A 26464-nucleotide genomic window follows, 5' to 3' on the forward strand; every position below is an offset into this window, starting at 1 on the left:
CACGCTGTATGTTTGTCTTTCCTATGAATTAAAAAGATATTGCTACCATAGCAGTTTCACTGAAATAGTAGATTATTACTGTATTTATACATAATTTTGGCAAGTCCTGATAATATTTTAACAGCTCTTAAAATTGTGTATTAAACCATTACATATATTTGGTGCCATTTCCAGATCTTTTCATGTTTAATTAAACAACATGAATTGCAAGTTCACTCATTAAGATTAGACCCAAAACTACATTATTTCAGAGTTATTAGAAAATAAGATTACTGTTTCTAATTGCTACTGATGCATAACTCTTATGTTTATTTCTCTGATGGAATATATGACTAACAGAATTTCATCTACATCTGGATAATGTCTGCCATCTTTAATTTGATGTAGCCCCATCCTATAAGCAGACTTACTGAGTAGTAGGAAATGATAAAAAGTTTTCTACAAGGATTGGTTTTTTTTTTTTTTTCCTCCATGATGTACTGGTTGTTATGTTTGAAGTACCAGAGGGATTCAAAATAGTCTCTTGTTACTTTATCTAACAATATTCTTAGCTAGTTTTATATCATTTTCTAAACGTGCTGAACAAAGAAGTAGAATAAATGACCTAAGAAACTCTTTTTCTTCACACGTTCTGATTCTAAGTCCCATCAGTTTCATAGCTGAAATATTCAGTTTGGTTTAGATTAATCAGGAATAAATGGAAACATAAAATGAAAAAATGTAATGAGCTTGCTTCCATAGAAACGCACTATCCTCTCTGCCAAAATTAAGTGCTGACTCTGTATTCTGGAAGATGATTGTGCAGACAACATGCGCTTACTGATCTGCAGATAATGTGTCAAATGTCTTCATAGTATGTATCTTCTAATTGTGTTGTGCATCGTTAACAAATCTTTGTGCCAGTACCTTGCTACTAACTCTTGCAGTATGACTAGGCTGTAATCTTTTCACACTTCTAATCTATGTTATGGCTTTGGACTGGAGAAAGAAAAGATTAGTTTTACTGTGCATTTTATAGTGTATGTCTGAAGTTATAACAGTTGATAAGGTGGTGAAGGTCCTTCTGTCAATATTCTCTGAGAAATCTTTGCTCTGTGAAGATCTATGGGTATTTTACTATTGGTTACAGTAGGACCAACATTTCATATCTAGAGTGTGATCATACACAACAGCAATATTATTTGTATTGAAGCGAAGCAGACTCATTATGAAATGCAGAGCTGATAAAGCATATCTTAAAGGGAAAAAAAATGACACATTATTTTTCATTAATTTCCTAAAATTTACAATGGTGTCTCTGTCTTAGTGTTTATTTCCAATGATACCTAGAAGGCCAAAAATGCCAAATATATAAAAAAGGATGAGAATATACAATATATACAATTCAGTTACTGACTAACAATTAATAACCATCTGCAGGAGTAGAAGAGATCTTACTTCTTGATTTTTAGTAATACTTGGAAATGTAATAATTTCTAGAGTCTCTCTTGAAATACCATATTTTTGTAGAATTTAAAGCTTTACTATGGTCAGCTTCTTCACATGAGTCATTCTTCTTGCCAAGGCATAAAAATACTTTTTGGAGAAATCAATAAACCAAATTGTTTCCTAGAATTCAGCCACGGCTTTCTGCCACAACTTCACCTTGTGCTTATTTTCATAAATCCTTGCATCAGAAAGCAGTGTTACTGTGTTTATTTCATAATCTTGTCAGGGACTGGAATTTTGTTTTGTAGATATTACTCTTTTTGATGGAAGTAATAACAAAGCCTTTATATAAGGATCCATAAAAATTATTTTGAAACCTATCAGTGCGTTTTCTTCTGCCAAGTACTGTCATCCAGCTTTTTCAGACTTGTTCTTTAAAATTAATTCTGTTTATATATTTGCAACCTATTAATATTAAAGAGCTATTCCATGATTATGAAATACATTTGCAGCAGAATATTTTTCATTTTGGGGGCAAAAAGAAGTCATTTCACCATCTAGAAAATTGCAGTATGTTGTTTTGTCCTATATTCTGAATCTCCAGTTATATAAACAATTTTATTTTTTCTCCAATTCATTTTGCATCTGAATTTCTGATTAGGATTGATACTCAGCTACTTCCCCTATTGTCTCTGCTTTGCACTAATATCTAACAAGCATTAAGTCAAAATTACATTCTTCCTAGCTATCTGAGATGGTGAGTTTACTTCGGCTGGCAGGAACAGCTGTAGTTTCAGGCTACTGAAAAACTATCAGTTGTGCATTGAATTAACATGACTGTATTGGAATTAATGTGTTCATAGTTTGTCAAGCTTGTTAATTTCACAAGTAGCAAGCTTAAATACCTAAAAACAAGATTTGCCCAGGCAGAGAGGTATTTAGATTCTATCCTCTGCAGGACTGGTTCAAGATTGGTTCCATTCTATACAATTCCTTTATTTTACAAGGTTACAAAAGTGAGACTTCAGGCAAGGGTGGGAGGGAGAGTGAGACCTCAGTCTTCATAGCTGATGATTCCCTCTCTTCTCTCATAATTTTGGATGTCTTTTTTCCTTGGTCACTTTCAGTGATTTATTTTTTTGTTCTTTTTACATTTATATTATCTTTTTTTTTTTTTCTTTTCTTTTTAAGTATCACTATACTATAAAAAATAATTTAATAGGAAAAAAAAAAGGTGAAGAAATTAAAGTTCGTATGCTGTAAAGCCCCAAGTGAGAGTATGGGAGACACATTATGAGTTAGAAGCTAGGGAGGGAAAGAATTGGCAGTATGGTCAGACACAGCAGAGTTCAATTTACTACTTGAAGCTAACATACAGCTTGGTATGTAGCTCAGCTAATATTCCGAAAGTCTATTCAAAGCAGATTTTTATAGTTTGCTCTGCTTTTATTCTGTGTATTCTGATTTTATTAATCAAATATGATAGATTAACTGTTTGATTTATATTTTCAAATATGAAGGAACTTCTCATATCTCTTAGTGGGGCCATGCTGCCCAATACAGTTATGAAAGCTGTGAATTTGCTTGTACACCTGACCTTTATTTGTGCATATGTGTACCTTTGAAAATTCATGCCCAAGTTTGTGACTCATTGTAAAGCTGAGGAGATCTGCATCATCCCTTTCAGTGTCATACTCAAAGGACTCAGCATCTTACAAATAATAGGAAACATATTTCAATATCTGTCATCCTTGACTCTTTTCATGCTTCCTGAAACAGACTGATTTTCAGATTTTTTTCTGGTATTCTGTAAACACAGGGAGAAATAGGATTATTTTTCCCCTGCATGTACAGTAACTTTTTTTCTCCATGTTCATATTCACAATTTAATATTTTTTATACCTGAAGAGTGTAAGAGTGGAGCACAAAAGATTAATGTGTGTTTGGAGTTAGCTGATGTAACAACTACCTTCCTTGTATTTGGCAGTGAGATGGATTCAATTCATGGTTAAAACACAGGAAGTATTTTCACTTTCTTCATTTGACTTGAAGTCTGAATTCACATAATTATATAGAGCCAAGCAGTATCCTTTTATATGAACAAATTTGAAGTAATTTCACTTTTCATAAGTATTAGTGTAGTTTTATGCCAGCATGACAAAAATAAGAATTTAGTCAACATTAATTTGACAGCATTTTTTAAAATTACTTTTTTCAGTACTTTCAAGTTGCAACTCTGAAAAATACCTATGAGAAATAACTTTTCTTACAAAATGTTAGTTTGTCTAATATGTTAATATTAAGTTAACCTATACTGGAATAGAACAGAGAAGTCAGTCTCATTTACAGGGACGGATGAATTTGTGCTCTAATTTCTGTGGATTTGGCTATCCCGTTTAATGTGTTACATTTTCAGTTTTCCTGACTGCACTTTCAGCTTCCCTTGAAGCATCTCTGACAGTCCTCATACTGCTTTTATTTTTCTCAGCTTTTCCACTTCTGAAAGGTGATAAGCCTTAAAATAGAACAATTGTACATATATATAGTTGTAAATTGAATATTTTTCTGAAGCATTACTCATGTAATGTAATGTTTTAGATTTCTGCATCTCCCAAGTTTTCATCATATCTTAGTAAGATGCCAAAGAAACTTACAGTCACATTGTAATGTTTGCATATTTGCTGCCTTACACAACTGCAGCCAATAATTCAAGGGGATCAGCATTTCCTGCTGTAACATAGTTCCTTCAGTTACTGCTAGTTTAGCTGCACTTTACTTTTTTATCCCTTTTCCTCATTCTCTTCATTTTGTTTGAACTGCATTTTTGGAATGTTTTAGAAGACACGGCTGCTTGTGGTTTTGTTTTTGTTTTGTTTTGTTTTGTTTTTTATATACAGAAACATGTTTTGTACTTCAGTCTTTCACTAAGCTGACTGGTGAACTTGTGTGTATATCTGTGGGAAAAAATGTTCCAAAGGAGCTCTGTATTGGCATGAACTCAGTGTCTAGACATTATACATAATAGATTTCAATTGTATTTTCTTTCTGGAATTCCCATTTTACTTGGTTCTGAATATGTATATACAAAAAGATCCTTAAGCTCCCTCAAGAAACAGTTGACTTACCTGAAATGGCTTCATGCACATGAATACAAATGCAGAATGGGATATCAGCATATCACTGAAGGCTCTGGAACATCTATTTTGATGGTGAAATCATCTTTACTTCTTACTAGTCTTTCAGATCTGATGCTGCAGCAGACCAAGCTGAGACCTTGTCCTTTTAGTGAGGGATGGGTAAAATTTTTAACTGAGCTTGAAATGCCAGATGCTACTCTTGTTTCTGCTTGTGCAAAGCCATGCAGGCTGTTGGATACAGGGTGGATATGAAGGCAGAACTTGAAGAGTTTTTCATATGCGGAATGATGCGTGAACTAAAGCTCTGCGTGACCAATGAGCTTGACAGGGCTAGCACTTGCAAAAAGCACTATTTCCGTCACGGAGTACCAGAAACCATTGAAATTATGTACGTGCTAAATTATACAATGAAATGTCTGCAGATTTTCTTCAGAATATAGAAATTAATAAACAATAGAACAAAATTCTCTGGTAACCTGAGAAGAAGAATTTGATGTGAGTTAATTTGAAATACTTTGAATTATTAATCATAGAGTGGAAATAAATCAAAATTATTCTTTCTCATGTTCCCAGCTTAGGCAGACAAGAGGTTGTTTAACACAGTCAGTGACTAGCAAATTTAAAATAAATGGAAGTAATCACTATTCCAGTAGTATGCTTTCAAATTATTGAATTCACTATTTTGTGTCATCAAATAAGATGTCTGTATTTTAGAATAGCTGAGATAATTTTATGATCATCAATAGCATTTACATTTTTGTTAGCCATGTCAAGAGCTATCAGAGGATAGTTCCCATGTGTGATATAACATAGTTGTCCATAGAAATTACTAAAGTAATTACTCTATTGAGTGTGTTTGTTAATGTCTTTTGATGGCAAGATACCAGTCTTCTTGTACTTTGTCTTTTTTAGTATGGTGGAGCTTATTTCCCAGACTTAGATAACCTAGCTCATGTCCCTTCATTTGTTTCATATAGGCCACTTACTCATGTCACTTACAAAATAGTGATAATATTTTGATGTGGTGTCCATTTTGGCAAAAGAAAAAAAAAGTGTTATGTCTTGATATTGGTAAGGCTATTGACATGATATTTTAATATATGGAGAAATACAGCCTATTCAATCACTGTTATATTAAATATACAACCAATGAAAACCAGACTAGGAAAAGTTAAAAGAGACTTAGGAACAGCCTTCAGCTGTGGAATTATGCAGAGGCTTAAGATAAAGAAAACATTTCTAGCTTTGAGGAGATTTATACGCTGTAACAGGTTATCTGAGGATGTTGTAGAAACCACTTCGTGAACATGTTAGATTAGCCATCTCCCAAAAACCAAGTATGTATTTAGTCCACCTTCAAAGCAGGGGGCTAGGTTAAATGATGTGTGTAAGTCCTGTCTAGCCATACATTTCAGTGGGCATATTCTCTTTGCTTTTGAGTCTTGTTGTTACTTTTTGCAGAATTATGTATAGGGTTTTTTATTTACACGTTTTAGGAGGAGCAGGCTAATTTTCAGAGAAGTGGATGGAAAACAGAATTAAACTTTTGAATAGCTGTCTATATATGAGTTTTCTTACGATAGCACCATATCATATCATCTTCACATTAGCATAAAAATGCAAAAAATGCTATTATTCATCATATTACTACATTACCTTGTAATTCATAAATGCTGGTTCTTTTGCCTTGCATATTGCAATCAATGAAGCATAAATGACTTTTCAGTCCTTGAGTTATTTTCAGAAGTCAATGGAGTTGGGGTAGTATGGTAAATATTCTGTTTATTTTGCTTCTACAGAAATGTATCTTCTGCAGAGAGAGAATTAAGAGTAACTTCGGTGCCTGCATTCAGTGTTCATATGGACGCTGCCTAGCCTCCTTCCATGTTACCTGTGCCCATGCTGCAGGAGTGCTGATAGAACCTGTTGAGTGGCCATATGTTCTCTATGTCACATGTTTCAGGCACAAGATCAACCAAAATGTGGTAAGGAAATTGTTTCCTTATTTGTTAAAAAATGGAATTTCAGAATTAAAGTATGATTTCAGAGAAAATGGAAGAAAGCATCCACACTGTGTATTATAATAGCTCCATCTGTCATATTCCATACATAACAAACTATTACATCTTGAAGTTTTTCCCTATACTATTACCTAGGAGAAATGATACTTCATATGCCTAACACATTTTTGCATTAGAGTGATTGTTGATTGTATTGTTTTCACAGCCAGAACAAATCTTTGAGTTCTCTGTTTTGTTAACCTAGAGTGTATTAAAAATACCCTGATCACCATACCTTGCAAATACTCACAGATACTGTGAGATCAAGAATATGGGGTATATATAAGTTCTTTGTTCCACAGCCAAGCAGTGTCTTGCAAATACCCAATTATCATTATTCTGTCATCTGGCAAAGTAACACTGTCAAATTGTGAAAATTCATGTCATTAGTGTGCCTTTTTATTTCTAGCCTGTGCTGAGGAGGAACCCTTAATTTTAGATGAGACACATGAAGAATTAGTTTAATGTCTTTTATTCGAATGAATTGTTACTAGCTCAGTTAAGAAAACTCTTGCCATTTATCCTGGGCTTTTAAAACTGTATGTTGTTTTCTAGAAAACTAGAAGGACTTAATGTAGTCTTATTAAGGAAATAGCTTGGTAAGTTAGTCAAGAATTCAAAAGTTGCAAACTTTTTATCTCCTTTATACATTAGAGGTGAAAAAAATTAACCTAGGTAATGTCTGTATAACGTATGTCATTCATTCAAGAGGTTGTCAGTGAATCCTTAATCTTAATGACAAGACTACTGAAGAGTAAGTTTTTCTTTGAAGTGGAGTAAAATGTAATGCCTCCCAACCAAAGTAATCAGTCCTGAGTGTCCAATCTTCTGGTGGTTCTTAAAAATCAAAGCAAATTGTATGTCCTTGTTTAAAACCTCCACAAACTGTTAATCCTTTTACAGTTTTTTGTTTTCCAAAATGAATTAACATGTGAAACCAGTACATTTCATGTGATTTTAGTTTCTTCAAACATTTTTCAAGAAGAGTTTGGTTTGAAAAATAAAGTTAAATCTCTATCTGTAAAGGCAACTGAAGATATTTTACTTGGCTTTCTTGGAAAGCATTATCATTAGTTGAAAATTACTGGGTTAAATTACTAGGAAAAATTGTGACATATATCTATAGTGATATTGTAATATGTAAATCAATGAGGTTGCTCAACAAAAAACCTACCTATGTACAGATAAATGTGTATTACTACTAGTGTTAGTGTATCTCTTCACCTCAGGCAAGGGCGTATTGCAATGACAAGATGCAAATTATTTATGGCTGTGATATCAAGCAAATTCTGTCCAAATTATTCATCAATATACTTTTACAAGTCTTTTTCACTTGGGATCAGATTCTGTATTGTCTTTAGGATTTTTTCCCAGGATACTATTTTAATGTCAACCATGGAAAACACAGGTGGGTCTTTGATGAAAAATCATTAAAAATACAATCAAAAGGGAAAGCGTAATCCTTTCACCCATATAATGCTGACAAGTGAAGTAGATATTCAAATACTAAGAACTAGAGTTTTTAAGTTTTAATATGAATTTTCAAAAATATGGTCTTTGGAGGTTCATGAACTCAAAACTAAGCATGCTTCTTGTATTTACTGAAGGTACAGTTTTAGAAAAAACACAAAAATTTGCTAGCAGAAAAGTTGTTTCATACAGAATGTTTTTGATTATTCCTGTTGCAGCCTATATTATTTCATTATGTAAATTGGAGTCTCAGTATGCAAGGAAGGCTCTGAAATTTACTACTTACAGACAGTAGGTCATGCTTTTTTTCATTTTTCATCTTTGACTGTGCTTGTCTCTGGGCATGAAACACATTTTTGTCATCAAACTGCAAGAACACTTGGAAGTAGTGTTGAGAATAGGTGCTGCAGATGGATTTTTTTTGGTTAAAAATACTGTTTCATACACAAAAGAGAAAAATCCGTTGTGTGCAACCATACTAACAGGAGGGAAAAAAAAAAAAACAAAAACCCGAAGGATCCATACAAGATTAGCAAAGACAGTGCTGAGGGTCAGAGAAAGCCTGTTGGAGACAAGCATATATACACAGGTGCTGTTTCACTTGGAAGCTCTGATAAAAGAGGCCATTTGGCAGCCCCAGTTACATGCGTTTTGAAAGATTGTCTTTAGAAGGGGCAAAGATAGGAGTTGCAAAAACCTACTGTTGCTGCTTTTTGAACTATTTCAAATTATCTTCTACTGTAATTGGCCAGCTCTTATCTCTGTGGCACACAGGGAATGAAGGTATTCTGTCAAATGGCGTCTGTAGATCCTTTTTCTGTTGAATACCTGAGTAATGCAGTGCCATTGTTTGCCACTGTCTGCCAACTACTCCAGACCCTTAACATTTCAGAGAGACTAAGGCATGCCGTAGGAAGGACATATGCAAAAATCACGAGCCAGCATATTTTCAAAATGTTATGCATCATTTCTATGCCTAAATTGGAGCTCCAAGGACTAAGCTTAAAATGATGAAATGAGAGTTATTTTCCTGTATCAAATAAGTCTCAGAATTTTGAGGATCCCCCATTAAAAATTATAGTCAGAGAAAGTTTTTAGATATTTACATATATATCAGATGTCTATTTCATGATAGTTATTATGATTTCATATACACATAGCTTATATATTTGATTTAAGAAGATTTTTGTGTCCTGCCTTACAGATAATGAATGAGAAAGTAATCTTCCCTCTTTTTGAAGTTTAAACACAGAAGGGGAAGTTAACTTTTTTTTTTCTTGGTATCTGGTTGTTTTCTGTATTTCTGCCACTATCAATTCATCTTTGGATTAGGTACTCTTAAAGAAAATCATACTTTTTAAACCACAGCTTTCTCAATAATCTGGTAACTATCACAGCTGTTTCTTTAATCTGATACCCTCCCTTACATAACAACTGTCCTTTCTGATCAAAAATGACATTCTTAACATCAATAAATTCTTAAGATTTTCTGACAGGAAATGTTTTCTGGGACATGCAATCAATTACAGAGTGTACTTGTCAATATTTTTTCTGAGAAAAAAATCAAGAATCTAACCAAGATAACATACTAAAAAAATAATCTTCTCCTTGAGCTAGGATGCATTTCTGTTTTTTAATATTTGTTCTAATAAGCAATGGCATTTATTCTCTGAAAATTTTATCATTAAATGAGGCTGTATTGTTTCTTAAAATACTATATTTTGCCTTTCATCTTCTCTGAAGAGTTCCATTTTCAGGCTTTAGAACCATTTAAACCTTTCAATAGAGATACTTCTCCTTGGACTTCTGTAACATCAAACTTTTTCTATTATCTCATATAAGTAAATCAATTAATACTCTCCAGTTTACTTCTGATCTGTACCCCTCAAATAAAACTGAATAGACTAAAGTCAAGAATTGAAAGGGAAATTAACATTTATATTTACATATGTTTCAAGACTGGATAAAAAGCACTATTTGACATTTTATCACTCATATGATAATACCAGTAAATTTTTACTTATGTAGTTAATTCTGCTACTTACTCTAACTACAGACAGGTAAAATCAAGAAGAAACAATTTTGTTATACATGTAAGTGGTTAAATAATTTGTGAGTATGCTGTGAACATTATTTCTAGGTAAACTTGAAAATGCTTTAGAAAGATCATTGGGTTTTACTGTCTGAGGTGACCCCAACTAAATCCTCCAAATGCTTATGTCAGGCAGAGCTCTGACACATGGAAATTTAGTGCACTGTCTCCATAAATGTTACAGAATATTTGTACTTTGTTCGCCCTTTAGTTTGCAGGAAGAGAGAGGTTTAAAAATTCTAAATCCCAGAAATTGGACCAAGAAGGAAGCACAATAGTGACTACAGTCTCCACAAAAACAGAAGTGTTCAAGTTTAGGGTAGTATTTTCCTCCTCCCCAGAAGCACTGACATTACTATTAATGCTTGGAACCTAATAAAAAAACCTGATGCTGTCCTTGGTTCTCCCTTTGTCATTAGTGCTAAAAATTCTACAGCTGTGGCATTTTCCAGATTTTCACAAACACTTTTTAAGATTATTATATCGATTGAAGAATTCACTTCCTTTGAAGGTTTGAAAAGCAGTTCTATGAAACTGAATAACTTTAGCATATGTAATATTTTCATGCTCTTTATAGAATCATTTCTAATAAAAAATATTTTATGCCTAGTATATACCAGTGTAGTTGCCCCTTGTAATAGCTTCTGAGGAATTAAAAGTGAGAAATGAAAAAGAATTATCGTTACTGATTTGCTACATAAATAACTCATGAAGAGTGATCAGTGTTGTCTGAAGTTTTAAAGCAAAAGTTCTGCACAGTATAAATCAAGAATTTACTCAGATACACTGCTGTAGATAGCCCTGACAAGAACTGGATATGCATCTAGCTATTGCATCCCATTCAGCAAAATATTAAGCAATTATATAGAATCATACTGTAATCCAGTTCTTAAAAATCCTATAATTCAAAACAATGCAAGACCGTAGTCTGGGTTCATCACATCTTACATCTTCAAGACAATTCTACAGATTATTCTACAATTAAAATTTACAAACATTGTCAATTGTGTGTTACTGATCTAATGCAGAATATTTAGAAGGCATCAGTTGCAAAAGTGTTTTTGTGTGCTGTGATTTGTTATTCTTCAGATGCCATTTATTTTCTCATAAAATGCAAAAAAGTTGTATGCAAAATGATCATGGTTGGAAGGAATTATTTTGCATTTGATGTTTTGATATTGATTGGTGAACTGTTATCAATTCTGTTTTGACACTGATAAATTCCTGATAAGATGGTATTTTAAATTACTTTTTCATTTAAATTCTTCCTTTTTTCAAGAGACGTAATACATGTGAAAAGGCCATTACGGTTGGGCAGACAGTCATCTCGAAACATAGAAATACACGATACTATAGTTGCAAAGTCATGGGAGTGACATCTCAACTTTTCTATGAAGTCGTGTTTGATGACGGCTCTATCAGTCTAGATACTTTTCCTGAAGACATTGTAGTAAGTACTTTCTCAGATGCCTACTCTTTCTGGTTTGTATTTTGTTTGGCTGGTTTTGGGTTTTTGTTTGTTTGGGTTTGGTTGGGTTTTTTTTGAAATTAGAGAGTTAGAACATCTTGAGCTACTTGTTTTGACCTTGAATCGAAAGTAATCTTAGAAAAGCTTTTAATTAAATAAGAAATACGTATTTAATAAAGGATATGAGAGAGGGAATTCTATATATCCTTCTCTGTCTCTCAGAGATAACTTGTAAAAATTCCTTGCAGAATATAAAAATCTTGCTGTAAAGGGAAGAATAGCTCTCAAGAATCTGTTCTAACAACTTGTTTACACCTTCTGATATTTAGTTTGTGATATTACATTATTAATAACAAAAATTATGAGGGGAAGAATGTGTAGTTTATGGCATTTCCAAAAAACAATTGAAATTTTGATTTCCCTTATGCACTTAAATAAACTACCATGTTTCTCAAAACTGTTAAGGGCCACATTGTACACTTACTTAGCACATAGGAACAAAATTTGCAGACAGTTGGGGAAAGATTCTGTTTCTCTCCACATTTGCAATGAATACATTGGATGATAACCTTCATTGTGTTCATCATGTGCGATCTGACATCTTTCTCACAGTTTGGCCCTAATCCTTTTTTATCTTCATGCTCCTCTGAGTCTTTTTTGTGCTGAACTTACATTTTTACTTTACCCCCTGCTAATAATCTCTAAAAGTGAATACGGGTATGCAAAAGTGCTGTTTGCTGCAAGACCACTTTTCATTTACCATTTTTCATTTTCATTACTATGCCTGCTTCTGTACATAGAGGGAGACAGTCTGGCATATGTGGCAGTGACAAAGAGTACACGCTAACCCCTAGGACTATTCCATATTCTTCTCCCTTGAAAGTCTTTCAGCTTTTCTGTTTTCTGCAGGCCTAATGTTTTCCTGGAAGCAGCATTAGCTGACAGATGCATCAGTGGAGATGATACTGTTGTTCTTAGAAGCTTCTTAGTTTTTGAAAAGCCTGATGCCTTTTGAAAATACAGTATTTGAAAGGGTACATTTCAGAGCAGTGTATGGGGATTGAGCTGTTTACCTCCCACTGGTCTGAATAGAAGATAGTCAGCAAATCCCTCTTACATGTCTTTGAAAATTTATCCTTTAATACAAAACACTCCAAAAGGCTCCATTAATGATCAAGGACATTCTGATTTAGGATGATCAAGATATTAAGCAAATGTGGCTGTATTGTTATTAGAAACCCCTCTTTTGTGTATGCTTGTATCAAGGATCTGGTAAGGCAGAGATGCGAAACTGCTTGCCACCCTGGTGGGGTAGTCTGATCTGGAGCTAAGAATAAATGTAATCAGGCCTGGATATGCCTCAGTGCTTCTCAGATAGTGGGTGAACAACATATAATTGTTTGATGGAAACACCAAACGAATTTCACATTCCTTAGAGAAATCTTGTTGTGTTTTCATGAGATAATATACCTGCAGCAGTTACTGGAAGTGAAAAAAAAAATGTTTTTTCTTCTGCCTGGACTAAAACTTGCTAATCCATGCAATGTGCGTATCAGGTGTTAGTGCCGCTGGGAGGACTTATTCATCAAATCTGGTGTGAAAGCAATATTGCTGCCTATTGAAGAACTTATTTTTCTAATCTGTTTTCACTTTTCAACTAGCTCACAAAGATAGCAGGAGCTTTCTGCTTTTCCAGTATGTACTGAATCCACTACATAATTTCAGCTCATCTCACAATAGACCACAATTCCAGTGTTCAGACACAGTGATTTATTTTTAAGGAGGAAAATAAGGATGAGGGAAATTTCAGTCTCGAAGCTTTGTGAAAGTCTGTTTGCATGTTATCATTCAAAAACTACCAAAGCAGGGGAAACATGGTATACATTGTTCTCTTCTCTTCTCTTATGTATTTGTCTGTCTTTGTGTTAGCGTTTGCTAAATATATCAGGGTTTGGATTTTGCATTTTTTTTTGTTGTTGGGTTTTGGTTTTTGTTTTTGTTTTTTTTTTTAGGTGTCAGTGTTACATATGGGCATAGCTATACAGATTTTTTATTTCAAGCTATTGCTTGGGGACTATACCTGATTTCACTCCTCAATAACAATGTTTAAACCCATTAGATATCGTATTGATGTGCTAACCAGTCAGCTTTCCCTCAACACAGCATGTGTAAGAGAGTGCAATGAAGTATATGAGCATAATTTTTTGCTGGAAGAAACAGCAGAACAGCTTCCTCTGCAAATCATGGAAAGACTGCAGAGGGGGATAGTACATGATGTCTTAAAGGAGGTGAGATGACAGCTTTAGCAGTTAGTGTAACAGTGCATGCATACAAGTGGGGAGTGCATATGCTGCAGTCCTGAGTAACTGTTAACGACAGACAGCATGTATGTGTGCCACTTGCCACTTCTGAAGGATTAATGCTCTGTAACTTGTCACACAGCCCCTAGCTCAGCACCAGAAGTACTGTCCTGCCCATCAGGCCAGATGTCAGTTTACAGATTATACATCAGGAAATGTCCCAGTTCTTCAGCCTGCTCATTTAGGGAGGGTGTCCCACATTTCTTTTTTTTTTTTTTTTCCCTGTTAGTACCTGATTGACATATCTCCACTTGCATATTTTGGCAGTTCACTAGAAATGAATATTCTGGGTACTTCTCTAGGAGTTTTATTTGTTTCTTTATATATTGTGGCTGTTAATAATGCCATAACAGAAAATATATTTAAAATATGTCTACATATATATATGTAGCGTCAAATTAGTGCTAGGAATGAAGTTGTTCCCACATTGCCTTATTAAAATTCCAGCTAAACAGGGAGGCCTTGCAGTATACATGGTCAGGGGCAGAAAGGTCCCACCAAATTGTATTAATCGCAAAGAAGAGAGGGAGAAAAAAGAGAATGCAGTATCAAGAATGTTTTAAGTCTGTGGGGAGGTCCGATTACAGGAGAGCTGAGCACACCTCTCCTGAAATGGTAGACATCCTTAAAGGCCACTTCCCCCAGTAAGTGCTTTGGTCCTCCAGTGACCAGTTTACACAGAATTCTTTGCTGTGGTGGTTTCACCTTGTGGTTACTAAAGAAACCAGGTGAACAAAAATGACTGTACTTACTCTTGCTGCCACGACATACCCACACTATGTTTTAGTTTACTATTAAGTGTATAAATATAAAGGTTCTTTATTGAGAAGGTAAAGCTGATCTTGTCATATCCACAACCCAAAATGGACTTTATTTAATAAAATCTATAAATTGAATACCATGCTAAGTGGTATTGTAGCTTATGGAATGCTGCTGTAAATGTTCCTTACAAGCAAGAGCATCTTAAGAGTTGAGGAAGTGAGATGTGTTTGGAAGGACACTTGGATGCTATGTTCAGGAGTTCCTGAGTTTGTTTTGCAGAACCACATTATGGTAATTTTCTGAGGTCCTGATAAAATCTGGAAAACATTCTCTTGAAAAAGTATACATTATTCAGGTTAAGACATTCAGACTGCAGCTGTCAAAAGCAGGAACAAGAAATTATTTTTACATGTGTCAGGCTGGTCCATCCAACATCTTGATTTTTTTTTTTGTCTGGATTTTTGACTGTTTTTTGAAGTGGATGCCACCTTACCTGAAAAAATGCACCCAAGAGAGCCTTCAGTGTGAAGAGAATGGAATTAAGCTCTATCTTTCTGTGTCTACCAATACTTTAAATTCACCACTGACAGAGGAGGGAGGAACAGGTCTATTGAGAACTCTGACAGTCAAAGTACTTCACTGAAATTATGACAAAGGCTACAACTTCTTACAGTGTGCACCTAAATTTCACAAAGTCCCAAATTATTATCCTCTAGTTTCTTTGTAATAAAATATAGCACATTTTAGTTGCCAGTATTTGAAGAAAAACCTGCCAGTATGATAGAAATGTCATTTGAGAAGCTATTAAAAAAAAAAAAAATTCTCAGCCAGGGACCTTCTTTACAATCCTCTACCATTGTCCCAGCCCACCAATGCTCACTTTACATCCTTACAAAATTATGAAATTAAAGCTCTGACATCTCATGACCCACACTCTAATGTATACACATACTGTGTGCATAGTCTTGACAATTATCCTATCTTTCTTGATTGTGGACTCACTGAGATTCTGAATGATCCTTCCTGGCCTAGATATCTGGCAGGGGTTTGAAGCTGCATATGCGTTTATAATCTTAGCAGTCGCTGAAGATGAGTTGAACTAATTGGGGTAAAGTACAGGCAAAGGAGTCAGGCTGAATACAGATTGTCCCAAGGAGAGTATTATTAGACTAATGAGAGACAGAAGGGATATACTTTCTCCTCCTTTGAGATGTAGAACAAATATGATTTTCCTGGATGGTTCTTCAAAAACTATTTCTTCCACTGGCTAGCTAAAGGGAACGTTAGTTTAAAGCTGTAATGTACCATAATATTTTTCCATGTGCAGGTTAGAAAAGGTAGCTCACTTCTGGGGGCTGTGAGTGTTGGTGCTTGGGATGTAGCTTGATCAAGAATAAAGTCTTACTTCTTTGCAAGAACTTCTCCCCAATGACTTTGTCCATGGCAATGGACTTTCACTGCTACAATAAATATGTGTCTGCATATGTCTATGTGGACACTCAATCAGCTTCTTAATATCTGTGTATGTTAATACTTTTGCTTCTGCTTTTGAAAAACCACGGGGCTTGAACAATGGACATTCAGAATTACTGGACTAGTATGTAAGTCTCGACAGTCAACTAACGTTCACTTGGATATAAAAAATAGAAGATTGGATTCTAGCCCTAGTAATTTCTGAAGGATGCTGTGGTTTTTTGAAAATCTGTCCTACAAAGCAGATGTATATAACATTTCTTCCATCAAACTTGTCTGGCATTATAAATGGCTAAACTGCTGAGTAGTATCCAGCACTTTTTTCCAGTGGCTTCTCTTCTGTATGCTTTTCTCTCATTATCTCTTCTGACAACTGTTTTCTGCTTGTCTACCTGTTCAAATCAAAACTTTAAATAATAGTGCTTTCCTGCCTCTTTGTATCTGTGAAAGAACCATTAGACTTCTGACAGACATTAATAGCATAATGTTCAGTTTTATTATACTGGCATGTAAATCTGTAAAGAATGGCTAAGGAAATTAGAACTGTTGAATTCACACTCTATAGATACTTTGGATCTATCACCGTCACCAGTGATTTCTGAGAATGTGAAATAGAAAAGCAAGCAATGCATTTCTGAAGGTAACAAGAGGATAGATTGTATTTGGTATAAATTTGGTCAAAAAGTCCTCAGAACTAGCTGTGTGATGTGGGAAAAGGGACCTAATGAATTATAATATTTTTAGCAACCTTATTTTTTTATTTCTTAACTGAGACAACATTGAGTCTCTGAGCTGAATAATGTGCTACTCACGTTGGGTTGGCACAATTTTTTTTTCAGCATTATAAAGTTACCTGCTGTGTAGTTGAACTTACTACTCAACAATTTGTATGGTGTGGCCATTGACAGACAATTTTGAAAAATTCTGGAAAGCAAGTTTAGTAGCTCTGCATGACATGCCTCTCAGGAGAAAACTTGGTTTAATTTTCCTGGTTAGATAGATTTTTAGAAATTGTGTAGGATTTTGCATTCTTGTTCTGTGAAATATTCCAAGAAGTTAAATATGTATATATGTTTTGAAGAATTTACTTGAAGTTCATGTGAGCTGAGAAATTAATTTTGACGCTTTTTTGTAACTGTGAACTTTTGATGCAAATCATTGTTTGCATCTTCTCAATACTAACAGAAATGAATTCCTGTTTTTAAAACCATGGTCTTATTAAGTTAGAATCTAACTTTTTCAAAAGAAAAGACTAAGATCTAAGGCTTCCGACTGGAGGATTGTATTCCATCATTTAACTCTTGAAGGTGCAAAGCATCAAAAGGTACAACAGTCTGATTCTAATCTGAAACCTGTTGTACAGTACTATAACCATATTGATTTAAGCGACTTACTTTCACCTTACTCCATTATGGAAAACAGAACTGATTTTAGTGTGGCTCTTGCTTTTCCTTTGTTCCCTGTTACAGTAGAAATACAGGCAACTTAATAGATAAGCATAAAAAATTATTATAGGAAAGATTAAAGTCAAATTAAAGCTTCAGATATAAGTATTATCTTTACATGGTTTCCTGTGTGTAATGTCTTTTCCACTTTATAATGGAATGCTTCATGGATCCTTATCAATAATGATTTTATGTGAGTTGAAGGTAATGCTCTCACAGCTCAGCAAGAGAAACAAAATGGAAGACAATCTATTACGTAGCAGTTTGTGGTAAGATGGCTGACTTTGCAGTGAAGCAGGTGAGAGACAGAAATATATTACAATGCTTCATGTGTCTGCAAAGTGAGTGTGTGTCCATGACTAGGACCACAATTTATACAGCTGTGATGAGCATGTGGGGCACAGCAAAATCCCTGGAATTGCACAGGAACCACTAAGATGAGGCAGGACTGCTGGGAGTGGGGGAGGAGCATTATTTCCCCTCCCACCTTTTTTTCTGAGGTTACCCAGGAATTGTAGGATTTTCAGAACTGCTAATTTACCCTATTTGTAATGTGTTTCAGAAACAGATTATGTGCAGCCTTGCCGTGTGTGTTTGGCGTGTGACGGAGGGGAGAAGGAGCATTTTAATTTGTGTATGTTACTTCCTGAGTCAGGGGCAGAACATGAGCTGCTCTTTGTAATTCTCTGACTGCATCTGATCTACTGGGAACTTTAAATCTTTAGGGCTTCACCAATATACAAGTGGACAGGAGACAAGGTAGTACTGAAGGATTCAGAGTCTCATCTAACTTTAATGTAAACATAAACAAGGATTCTCTATTGCACTAAAGTAGCCTTGTAGTTCAGTCAAGCACAGCAAATCAAACATCCTGGTGTTGTTGCCAACTTTACTTTCCTACCGGTGACACTGTTTTGTCCAATAAGACATATACTGTCCCCCAAATTAAGGCTTTCTCAGTGTCCTCTGTACTGCACCTTATTGTGATGCCCAGTACTAACTTGGACATCTGTCCTGGGTTTGAGTGAGTGGTGAGTTTTATTTTTGGTAGCAGGTGAGGGGTCTACAGGGGTGAGCCCCTGTGAGAATCTTTTTGGATCTCCCCTGGCTCCAAGTCAGCCCCACCACTGCACCAAGTCTGAGCCAATCAGCTGTGCCTCTGCGATAACGTATTTAAGAACGGACCTGGGAGAAGTAGTTGGAATTGTGAGGAAGGGTTGTGGCAGCTGCGTGAACATCAAGGTCAGTGGAGGAATGGAGGACAAAAGGAGAGAGGAGGTCTGCAGGAGCAGAGACCCCCTTGTATCATGTGGTGAAACAGCAGTGTGCCCCCCCTGCCACTCATTAAGATCTGTGCAGACACTGATTTATGGCCTGTGAGGGGCCTCTCATGCCTGAACAAGGTGACCATGCTTGAAGAATGCCAGGATCTTGTGGGAGAAGGTAGCCCCTGCTGTTGTAGTTTGGCACTGGGAGGATTGCAGCATGCAGGGGTGTCCCACAGTGGAGCAGCTCGGGAAGGGCTGCAGCCTGTGGGAGGGACTCCAGTTGGAGAAAGTTTGTGTCCCATGCTGGAGCAGCATAGGGAAATGCTGCGGCGCAGGGGAGGGACTCACATTGGAGAAAGTTTGTGGAGGACTGTCCCCTGTGAGAGGCGGACCATGATGGAGCAGAGGGAAGAAGTTCCAGAAGCTCCCGCCACTGAAGATGGAAGAAGCAGCAGCGCTGACTGCACCCCCCATTCCCTGCCCCCTGTGCCGCTGGGGGGAGGAGGTAGAGATATCGGGAGCAGAGCTGAGCCCGGGCAGAAGGGAGGGGTGGGGGGAAGGTGTTCTCAAGTTGTGGCAATGCTTCTTACTGTCCTACTCTGTTACGTGTTGTTGTTATGTCTGTAATAAATCTATGTTCTTTTTTCTTCCCCTATCAAGTCTGCCTTTTGCCTGTGACCATAATGGGTGATTTGCCCCTTCCGGTCCTATCTCAAATCCCAAGTCAGTCTTATTTTTCCCTTCTCATTGCTGGTAGGGAAGGGAGGAGTGAGTGTCTGTGTGGTGCTCAATTGCCCTCTGAGCTCAAACCACGACAACATCCTAAGCTACATGATGCAATGTGGTTTTGAATTGCGGCCATCTGGGCAATTCTGCATCTGTCAATTAGCGTTACACATGCATTTGTGTTATTAATACTTTGCTGAAAGGCAAGCTAATGGTTGAAATAGTAACTTTCTAAGATGAATTGAAAGTAAGGAATGTTTAGATGTATTCAGGAATGCATGATCCAGTTTGTCTTCCAGTTTCCCTTTGGTGAAAGCATATATTCACTGTCTAAGAGAAGAGTCAGTAGCATTTTAAAGACAACATATTAGATATAAATTCAATGTATTATTATACTATGCATTCTGTGATCCAAGGCTAAATTTGTTGAATTACAGTGACTATTGTGTTAATCTGGTGATTTCACTGAATTTATACCGATTCAAAAACAGAATTGCACTCCTGGGAATCAGACCTGCTCTTTCAAATGCTAATGCACTGTGTAAATTGCTGTTCCTGTTTAGATAAAATTCTGACTGTGGCAAATTAGCTACCACTCTCCTTTTCATTCAAATTGCCTTGGAACATATGAAACCTAATTTTGTGTTTCTAAAAATTTGCGTTAACTACTGCATACTGTCAGCTCCCAAAAGAAAAACACAGTTTGACAGTCTGTTGAGATCAATGTTTGTCTCAGAGTTTCCACAATTTGTTTCTCCACTTCCGCTTTAATGGCGTTAGTAGATATATTCACTGTTCGCAGCTGTGGTTTGTTATTTGTCAGTATGACAAGCTTTTCTAAATCAGAGGTGTTAGTTGTAATCGCATTAGTCGTGCTCCTTATGAAACAATCACTGGTGAGCATGACTGTGGAAGCTTAATTGCTAGCATTCACATTGAAAGTTAATGTTAGCTGAAGTAACATAGGCAGAGGAGACACCTTGCATTAAGGGCATTTGCAGAATGGCCTTAGGGACATTGAGGCTCCATCCTCAGGACTGTTCAGAGGTACCTTTCCTGCTCCACCACAGGACCATTTTTCTCTCCTGGGTCTGTGCAGCAAGAGCTAACTCTTCCTGACAGCATGATCACCCCATGCTTAGTTCTGCACTTTTTCCCTTTCCAGCTATATTCAGCTGATTTCTGTTAGTCCAGAGAGCACTAGCTCAATGTAGGGACCCTAGTAGCAATGAAGTAGGATAGTAAATTTAGCTCAGGTCCTAATTTAGGAGGAAAACTTAGAAACAACTGCTGCAATTCAACCAGGGACAGTGAGAGGATCATTTCTGTGCAAAAGCCGAATAATCGTCCTGGATTTTTACTACTTCTTCATGTTGTGAATCTGGGGACTAGAAACCACTTGAAGTCTTATCAGTGAAAATCAGGAGTAGTTAGTGTGTTTTGTCTGTGTTATGAGAAGTAACTGTTTGTAATTAATACCAGAATGCCCATTTTCTGTAAATAGAAAAGAATGAGCTCTGAATTGAATTTGCTGTGAAATGAATTTCATTTTCTCCCAAATAATAGGATAGAGGTGTTGGCTATCCAGTTTTGGAGACTGTGCCTGAATTTTAAGTTATTTTTCAGAAACCATGGAATTTTTAGGATAAAAGACCAAATGAGTCAGTGTAATGACTTGCTCCCTGCGAATTGTGGTTAGATAGACTAATACTAGGGCCTGAGCTGTTCTTATGGATTTAAGCAATGCAGGGGAGGACAGAAAATGGACAGTTTCTATTTCACAGTTTGACTTTAGCAATATATATAAATTTACAAACAAATACAAGATGAGTGATAGTAAAAAAAATATGTAAATATGTAGGATAGGAAGATCAGGTTTACTGCAATTGCAGAATTTGATTTAGCTCTAGCTTGTCTTTTTGGTATCTGTTTCTCTTTGATCTTTGAAACCTCAGGGCTAGATTAACAGCTTTCAGTCTGTGAGGAAGACGATTACAATATTGTGCCACAGTCCTTGTGTGTCAGGGATGGAACAATATGTAAAGGATCTATATCACCAGGCATGTTGTGGGGCTAAAGCCAGACTGCTGCTTACTTCTGTCTTTTGCCATTCCTTCATGCCAAGTTGTGTAACAGCAGCATAGTGGGATTCACAAGAACCCTCCCATACAGAAAGCTGCAACAGCACAAAGAAATGGATTATTACATAGTCTGATTGGAATAGGTCTTCTTAGAGGGTTTTGATATTGTAAGGGACAGAAATAATGAGTAACTTCAAAGGATGAAAAATACATTCAGATAAACTAATTGTTACAAATGCTAGTTTTGAGCTAACATTGAAACTGTCTTTAAACTCATAGAATCCCAAGAATAATAATGCCAGTCAGGTTCTGTGTATATTTATACCATTCCTGTTGCTGTGTTATAGAGCCATATAGCAAAAATAGGATTAGAAGTATGTGCTAGCTCACAAAACCTGTTGAAAGAGCCAGGTTTAACCACTTTAGCCCCCTATTGTTTATGTCAATTATACCATCAATGGTATTTCACAAGAATTTGAATAAACAATGAGGCCTTTTGTGCTTTGTTTTGGAAACAAAGCAAATCAGCAAGTAAAGCCCGGGAATGTCAAGGAGGTGCAGAAATTTTTGCTAAGTAACATTGAGAAAAATGCTGTAATTTGAATACAATTTAAACAAACAAAAATATTTTATTTTGAATAAGGTCTAAATCATAGTGATTTGAAAAATAACAGAGCTCAGTGATGTGTCTTCCAGTTGAACAGATAAACAATTCTATTATTTTTGAGGAAAATGAAATTGGAGTTTCTGTGGTTGTTCATGACGTAGGAGCTGTGCAGTTAGACACTCTCCTGAAGAAAGAGATGCCAACCTGGTTATGTTTGCTGTCTTGGTTAATGCCTGATGACAGTTTGATGCTGCATGCTGTGGATTTTGTAGAGACACCCTCATGCGAAATGGGTAAAGTATGTTATGGGTATGGTAGATTTAAAAATTACTTAACAAGTTCCAGATGAATTAAATGTTTCAGAAAAGGAAGAATCTATTCTTCATGCTAAAAGAAATTACTTTAAATGATGCCAGTTTATGAATGTAAACCTCAGGTTTGTGAAACAGTGCTGCTATAAATGAAAAATTATGCTTATTCAGATGGGTTAGTAGTGACTAAGAGTAAACTTCGAGTGAAGCACTTGCAGACAATATTCCCACTTAACACTGTGTACCATAGATTGATTTTTCTTCAATATCTTTCCAAGTTTTTGGCCATGTTTTTTATACAAGGAAAAAGAAATCTCAGTCTTCATTGTATTTTTTTAATATAAAATATATTTTATATAAAACCAAATATTTTTGCATAAAAATACAGAACATATTTTATATATTATATGTAAGATAATATTTTCTATAAAAATTGTTATATATTTATATAAAATATATTTTTTTATTTATATATAAGTAAGAATGTTTTAGGGCTATGTTCAGGGAAAACTGTCTCCAGTAATATTCATCAGCTTTAGAGGAGGGTCTTCAGACTGTTATGGATTGCAAATTTCTTTTACCTCACAATGTTTCGTTCACTTCTTCCCTATTAAGCTCATAGTGGGAGTCCAGCTGTGAGAACTGAGTTTAGTAATCTCTCACAGAAAATATTCTGATCTAATCAAGATGGAGATAGGTTTTCTTCATTTTAATAGAAGTTCCACAGAATGCTCATGCAAAAGTATGAGACAGAGTCAAAAACAGCTTTTAAAACAAGACATACTAGTCCGGGTTATCAATTTCAGAATCAAATCAGGGACCTTCATCATCACAACTCTTTTATCCTCTCTTGAGTCAGGGTAGGATCACATCATCAAAACTGTTAGCAAGAGCCAGGTGATCTGATGAAATCACTTATTTGAAAAGACAAGTATTGGCATTTTTTTATTTGAATACGATTGTTTCCTAACAACAATTCTAAATATTTGAATACTGTTGGGTTTCTACTGCATCTAAAAGATGCCATATGGGCTACATTTTCCTCTTTTCAAACAAATTCTTGAGATACAATGACTAATGTTATTGCTATGATATTAAATACAGTACTAGCCTTTATGACCATTACTTACAGGAGTTGATCTCTTCTTCACCAATCATATTCTTTATTCACCAAAGACTGAATCAGTTTTGGAAGGATATGATTTTGTTTAAACTCATGAAACATTGAGCTATAAGCTGACTGTTGAAAGGCAGAACATTGTGCAAGCTAATAAAAAAACTGGTCCTGGTAGATTCAGAAGGAATGAAGCAGTGGGGGTTTTGTGTGTTCAGAATATTCAGAAATGTTTTTGAGACCTTTTTGCTTTTCATGTATTGACCCTGAAAAGAATTTTTTTTTTAAAGTGTTATTGAATAATGCATTGCAGTCTCTAGGTCCTTTTTGCTCAACTGCCGCCTTCCTCACTGTGGAAAAGTCCCTCAAACTGAAAATGTTTTTTTCATTAAATGCTCACACATTCTACTTTGGCCATGCAATATCTTACTTTCTTAGATTTCCTCTCTATCTAGCTTTCTGTCAGATCAGAGACTCTGTAAATTAACATTGGTTGGTACTTGTAAACACAGTATAATTTCATCCTTTCCTACTACAAACTTGATATTAAAGACCACAGTATCCTTTCTACTATCAATTTAACTTGCAGGCTTCTTTTAGCCAGAGCCTGAAGAGATGAGCCAGTTTGGCCTTGTTGGTTTCAAGGATGACTCCACAGAGTTTTCTTTTTCCTCTGAATTCACTAAAGATATTAATTTTCAGTGTGGCTCCTTTAGATCAAACCAAGGCTCTTATATTTTTATAATTTTAAAAATAATTGTTGAATTTGAAATAGCTAAACAAATAATACAGTTGCCAGACAAAACATTGTTAAAATAAAATTGTAGACATCCAAGGAACATCTCTTTCTGACCATTTGCAGGATAGTCTTGGTAGTTCATGAGCTCATTTTAGACAAGAATATCTATAATCTATATTTTTTAGCCTTAATTTAGGAAAGGATTTGAATGTATTTTTAAAAACTTTTTAAAAGTTAAGATATTTTCTTCAAGTGTCAGTGGCTATATTCAAATTATGGGAATCCAACAACATTTCACAGTTCCTGCATTCAAGTGCATGCTTCAGGTGCAGACTTCCTCCCTTTTTTTCTTAGTGTGGCTCAGTATTTGTTCCTAGTCTGTGTCAACCATCACCACCCTGCCACCACAACTGTATTTGCTACTTGCAAATGCTCTGTCCAGCCTTAATGAACCAAAATATTGTTCAACCTTGGTGATAAAACTGAAGGAATATCAGATGAGAAAAATAACAAAAATGTCTACTTTATCTGTAGTGTTGTACACAAGAATTCCTTAGTGACAGCATAGGAGACAAACACAAAAAAATAGTATTTCAATGTAGTTTTCCAGTATCTATTGCAAATGGACTGCTTCCTATTTTTGTTCAATACATATGATGAACCCTGAAATTAATGTTTCTAATACTAGAAAATACTGCCTGTAATAAACAAGAAATGTTTTAGAATTATTGTTATTTACAGGTTTTTGCTCATAAAATCCTTTTTGAGTGGCTGTAAACTTAGGACTGGTGATACCATATCTGGAGTGCTATGTCCAATTATGGACACACCTGTACAAGAAGGATATGGATGTACAGGAGCAAATACAGTGAAAGGATATGGTGGTGAGGAAGGGACTGGAGCATCTGTCATATGAGGAGAGGCTGACAGAGTTGAGATTGTTCAGCATAGAGAATAGTAGACTTGAGGATCTTATCCATGTGTAGAAATACCCAATGGGGGGAGTAAAGAAGATGAAGCCACACACTGCTCAGTGGTGCAGAGTGACAGGATAGAAGACAATGGGTGCCAACTGAGATACAAGAAATTCCTTAACATGGAATTTTTCTTCACTTGAGAAAAGACTTTTTCACTGTGAGGGTTGTCAAATGCTGGACTAGTTGCTCAGGGAGGTGGTGAAGCATTCATTGTTGGAGATACTCAAACCCAACTGGACGTGTTCCTGAGCTGACCATGCTTGCAACTGGGGTTCTGAGCTGTGAAACTGGACACTTAAGTGAATAGTATTTTTGGTACAGATAGGAATGATTTTGTCTATTTGAATGAAGAAGAAATATACTCTGTAATTGCATGGGAAATGTACATGGTTTCCAAGCTGAATGTAGATTGAGCCCACACTTATTTAAAGCTGCTGTGTGGGAATGTTGAATTACTGACATATCTTGATGTCTGACTTTTCATTATATGACTGAGAAAAGTGAGGTTGTATTGTAATTTTATCAGCCTAAGAAATGAGTCTAATCATTCTCCAGAAGAAAACAGTGAGAGTTATTTTTGCAGTAAAAAGAGAATCTCTAAAATGGTTATATAATATGAAAACAAAAGGTAGGAGCTCAGATAGAAATCGGCAAAAATGATTTAGTACAGGTTTCCCAAACATTGCTCCATACACTAAGACACTGTGGTGATACATGAAGAATGGGATTGTTATTTGCCTAGTTATTTGCATGAAAACTCGAACTTTCCTTATGAGGAATTCCATTAGCTATCCTAGAGAAGCTGTGAGATTTTTTTTCTTGTGCAAGGTGCAAAGGGACCAATTCATGCTGGGATTTCGTTCTTGGAAAGTTAATGTTTGGCTTGACATTGTTGATAGATTGTTTTCAGGAAATTTGCTATCTTCCATGATGTGTATTAAAAGTT

The 26464-nt window shown here is 35.7% G+C and overlaps 1 protein-coding gene across 4 annotated transcripts in view; it reads left to right on the top strand.

Moving 5' to 3' along the window:
* Window positions 1–26464, top strand: part of KDM4C (lysine demethylase 4C) — a 260274-nt gene that overhangs the window by 224362 nt on the left and 9448 nt on the right. For 2 of the 4 annotated variants that reach the window (XM_033003740.2, XM_033003742.2), the window contains 2 exons: window positions 6365–6550; window positions 11467–11637. In XM_033003740.2, coding sequence (XP_032859631.1) covers window positions 6365–6550; window positions 11467–11637 — 357 coding nt within the window. Of the gene's footprint in view, window positions 1–6364; window positions 6551–11466; window positions 11638–26464 lie in introns of those variants that run through there. The other 2 variants (XR_004408717.2, XM_033003743.2) reach the window with 2 other exon arrangements.

The sequence above is a fragment of the Tyto alba genome, unplaced genomic scaffold (assembly GCF_018691265.1).
Source record: "Tyto alba isolate M040663 unplaced genomic scaffold, T.alba_DEE_v4.0 Super-Scaffold_42, whole genome shotgun sequence".
NCBI classification, from domain to species: Eukaryota; Metazoa; Chordata; class Aves; order Strigiformes; family Tytonidae; genus Tyto; species Tyto alba.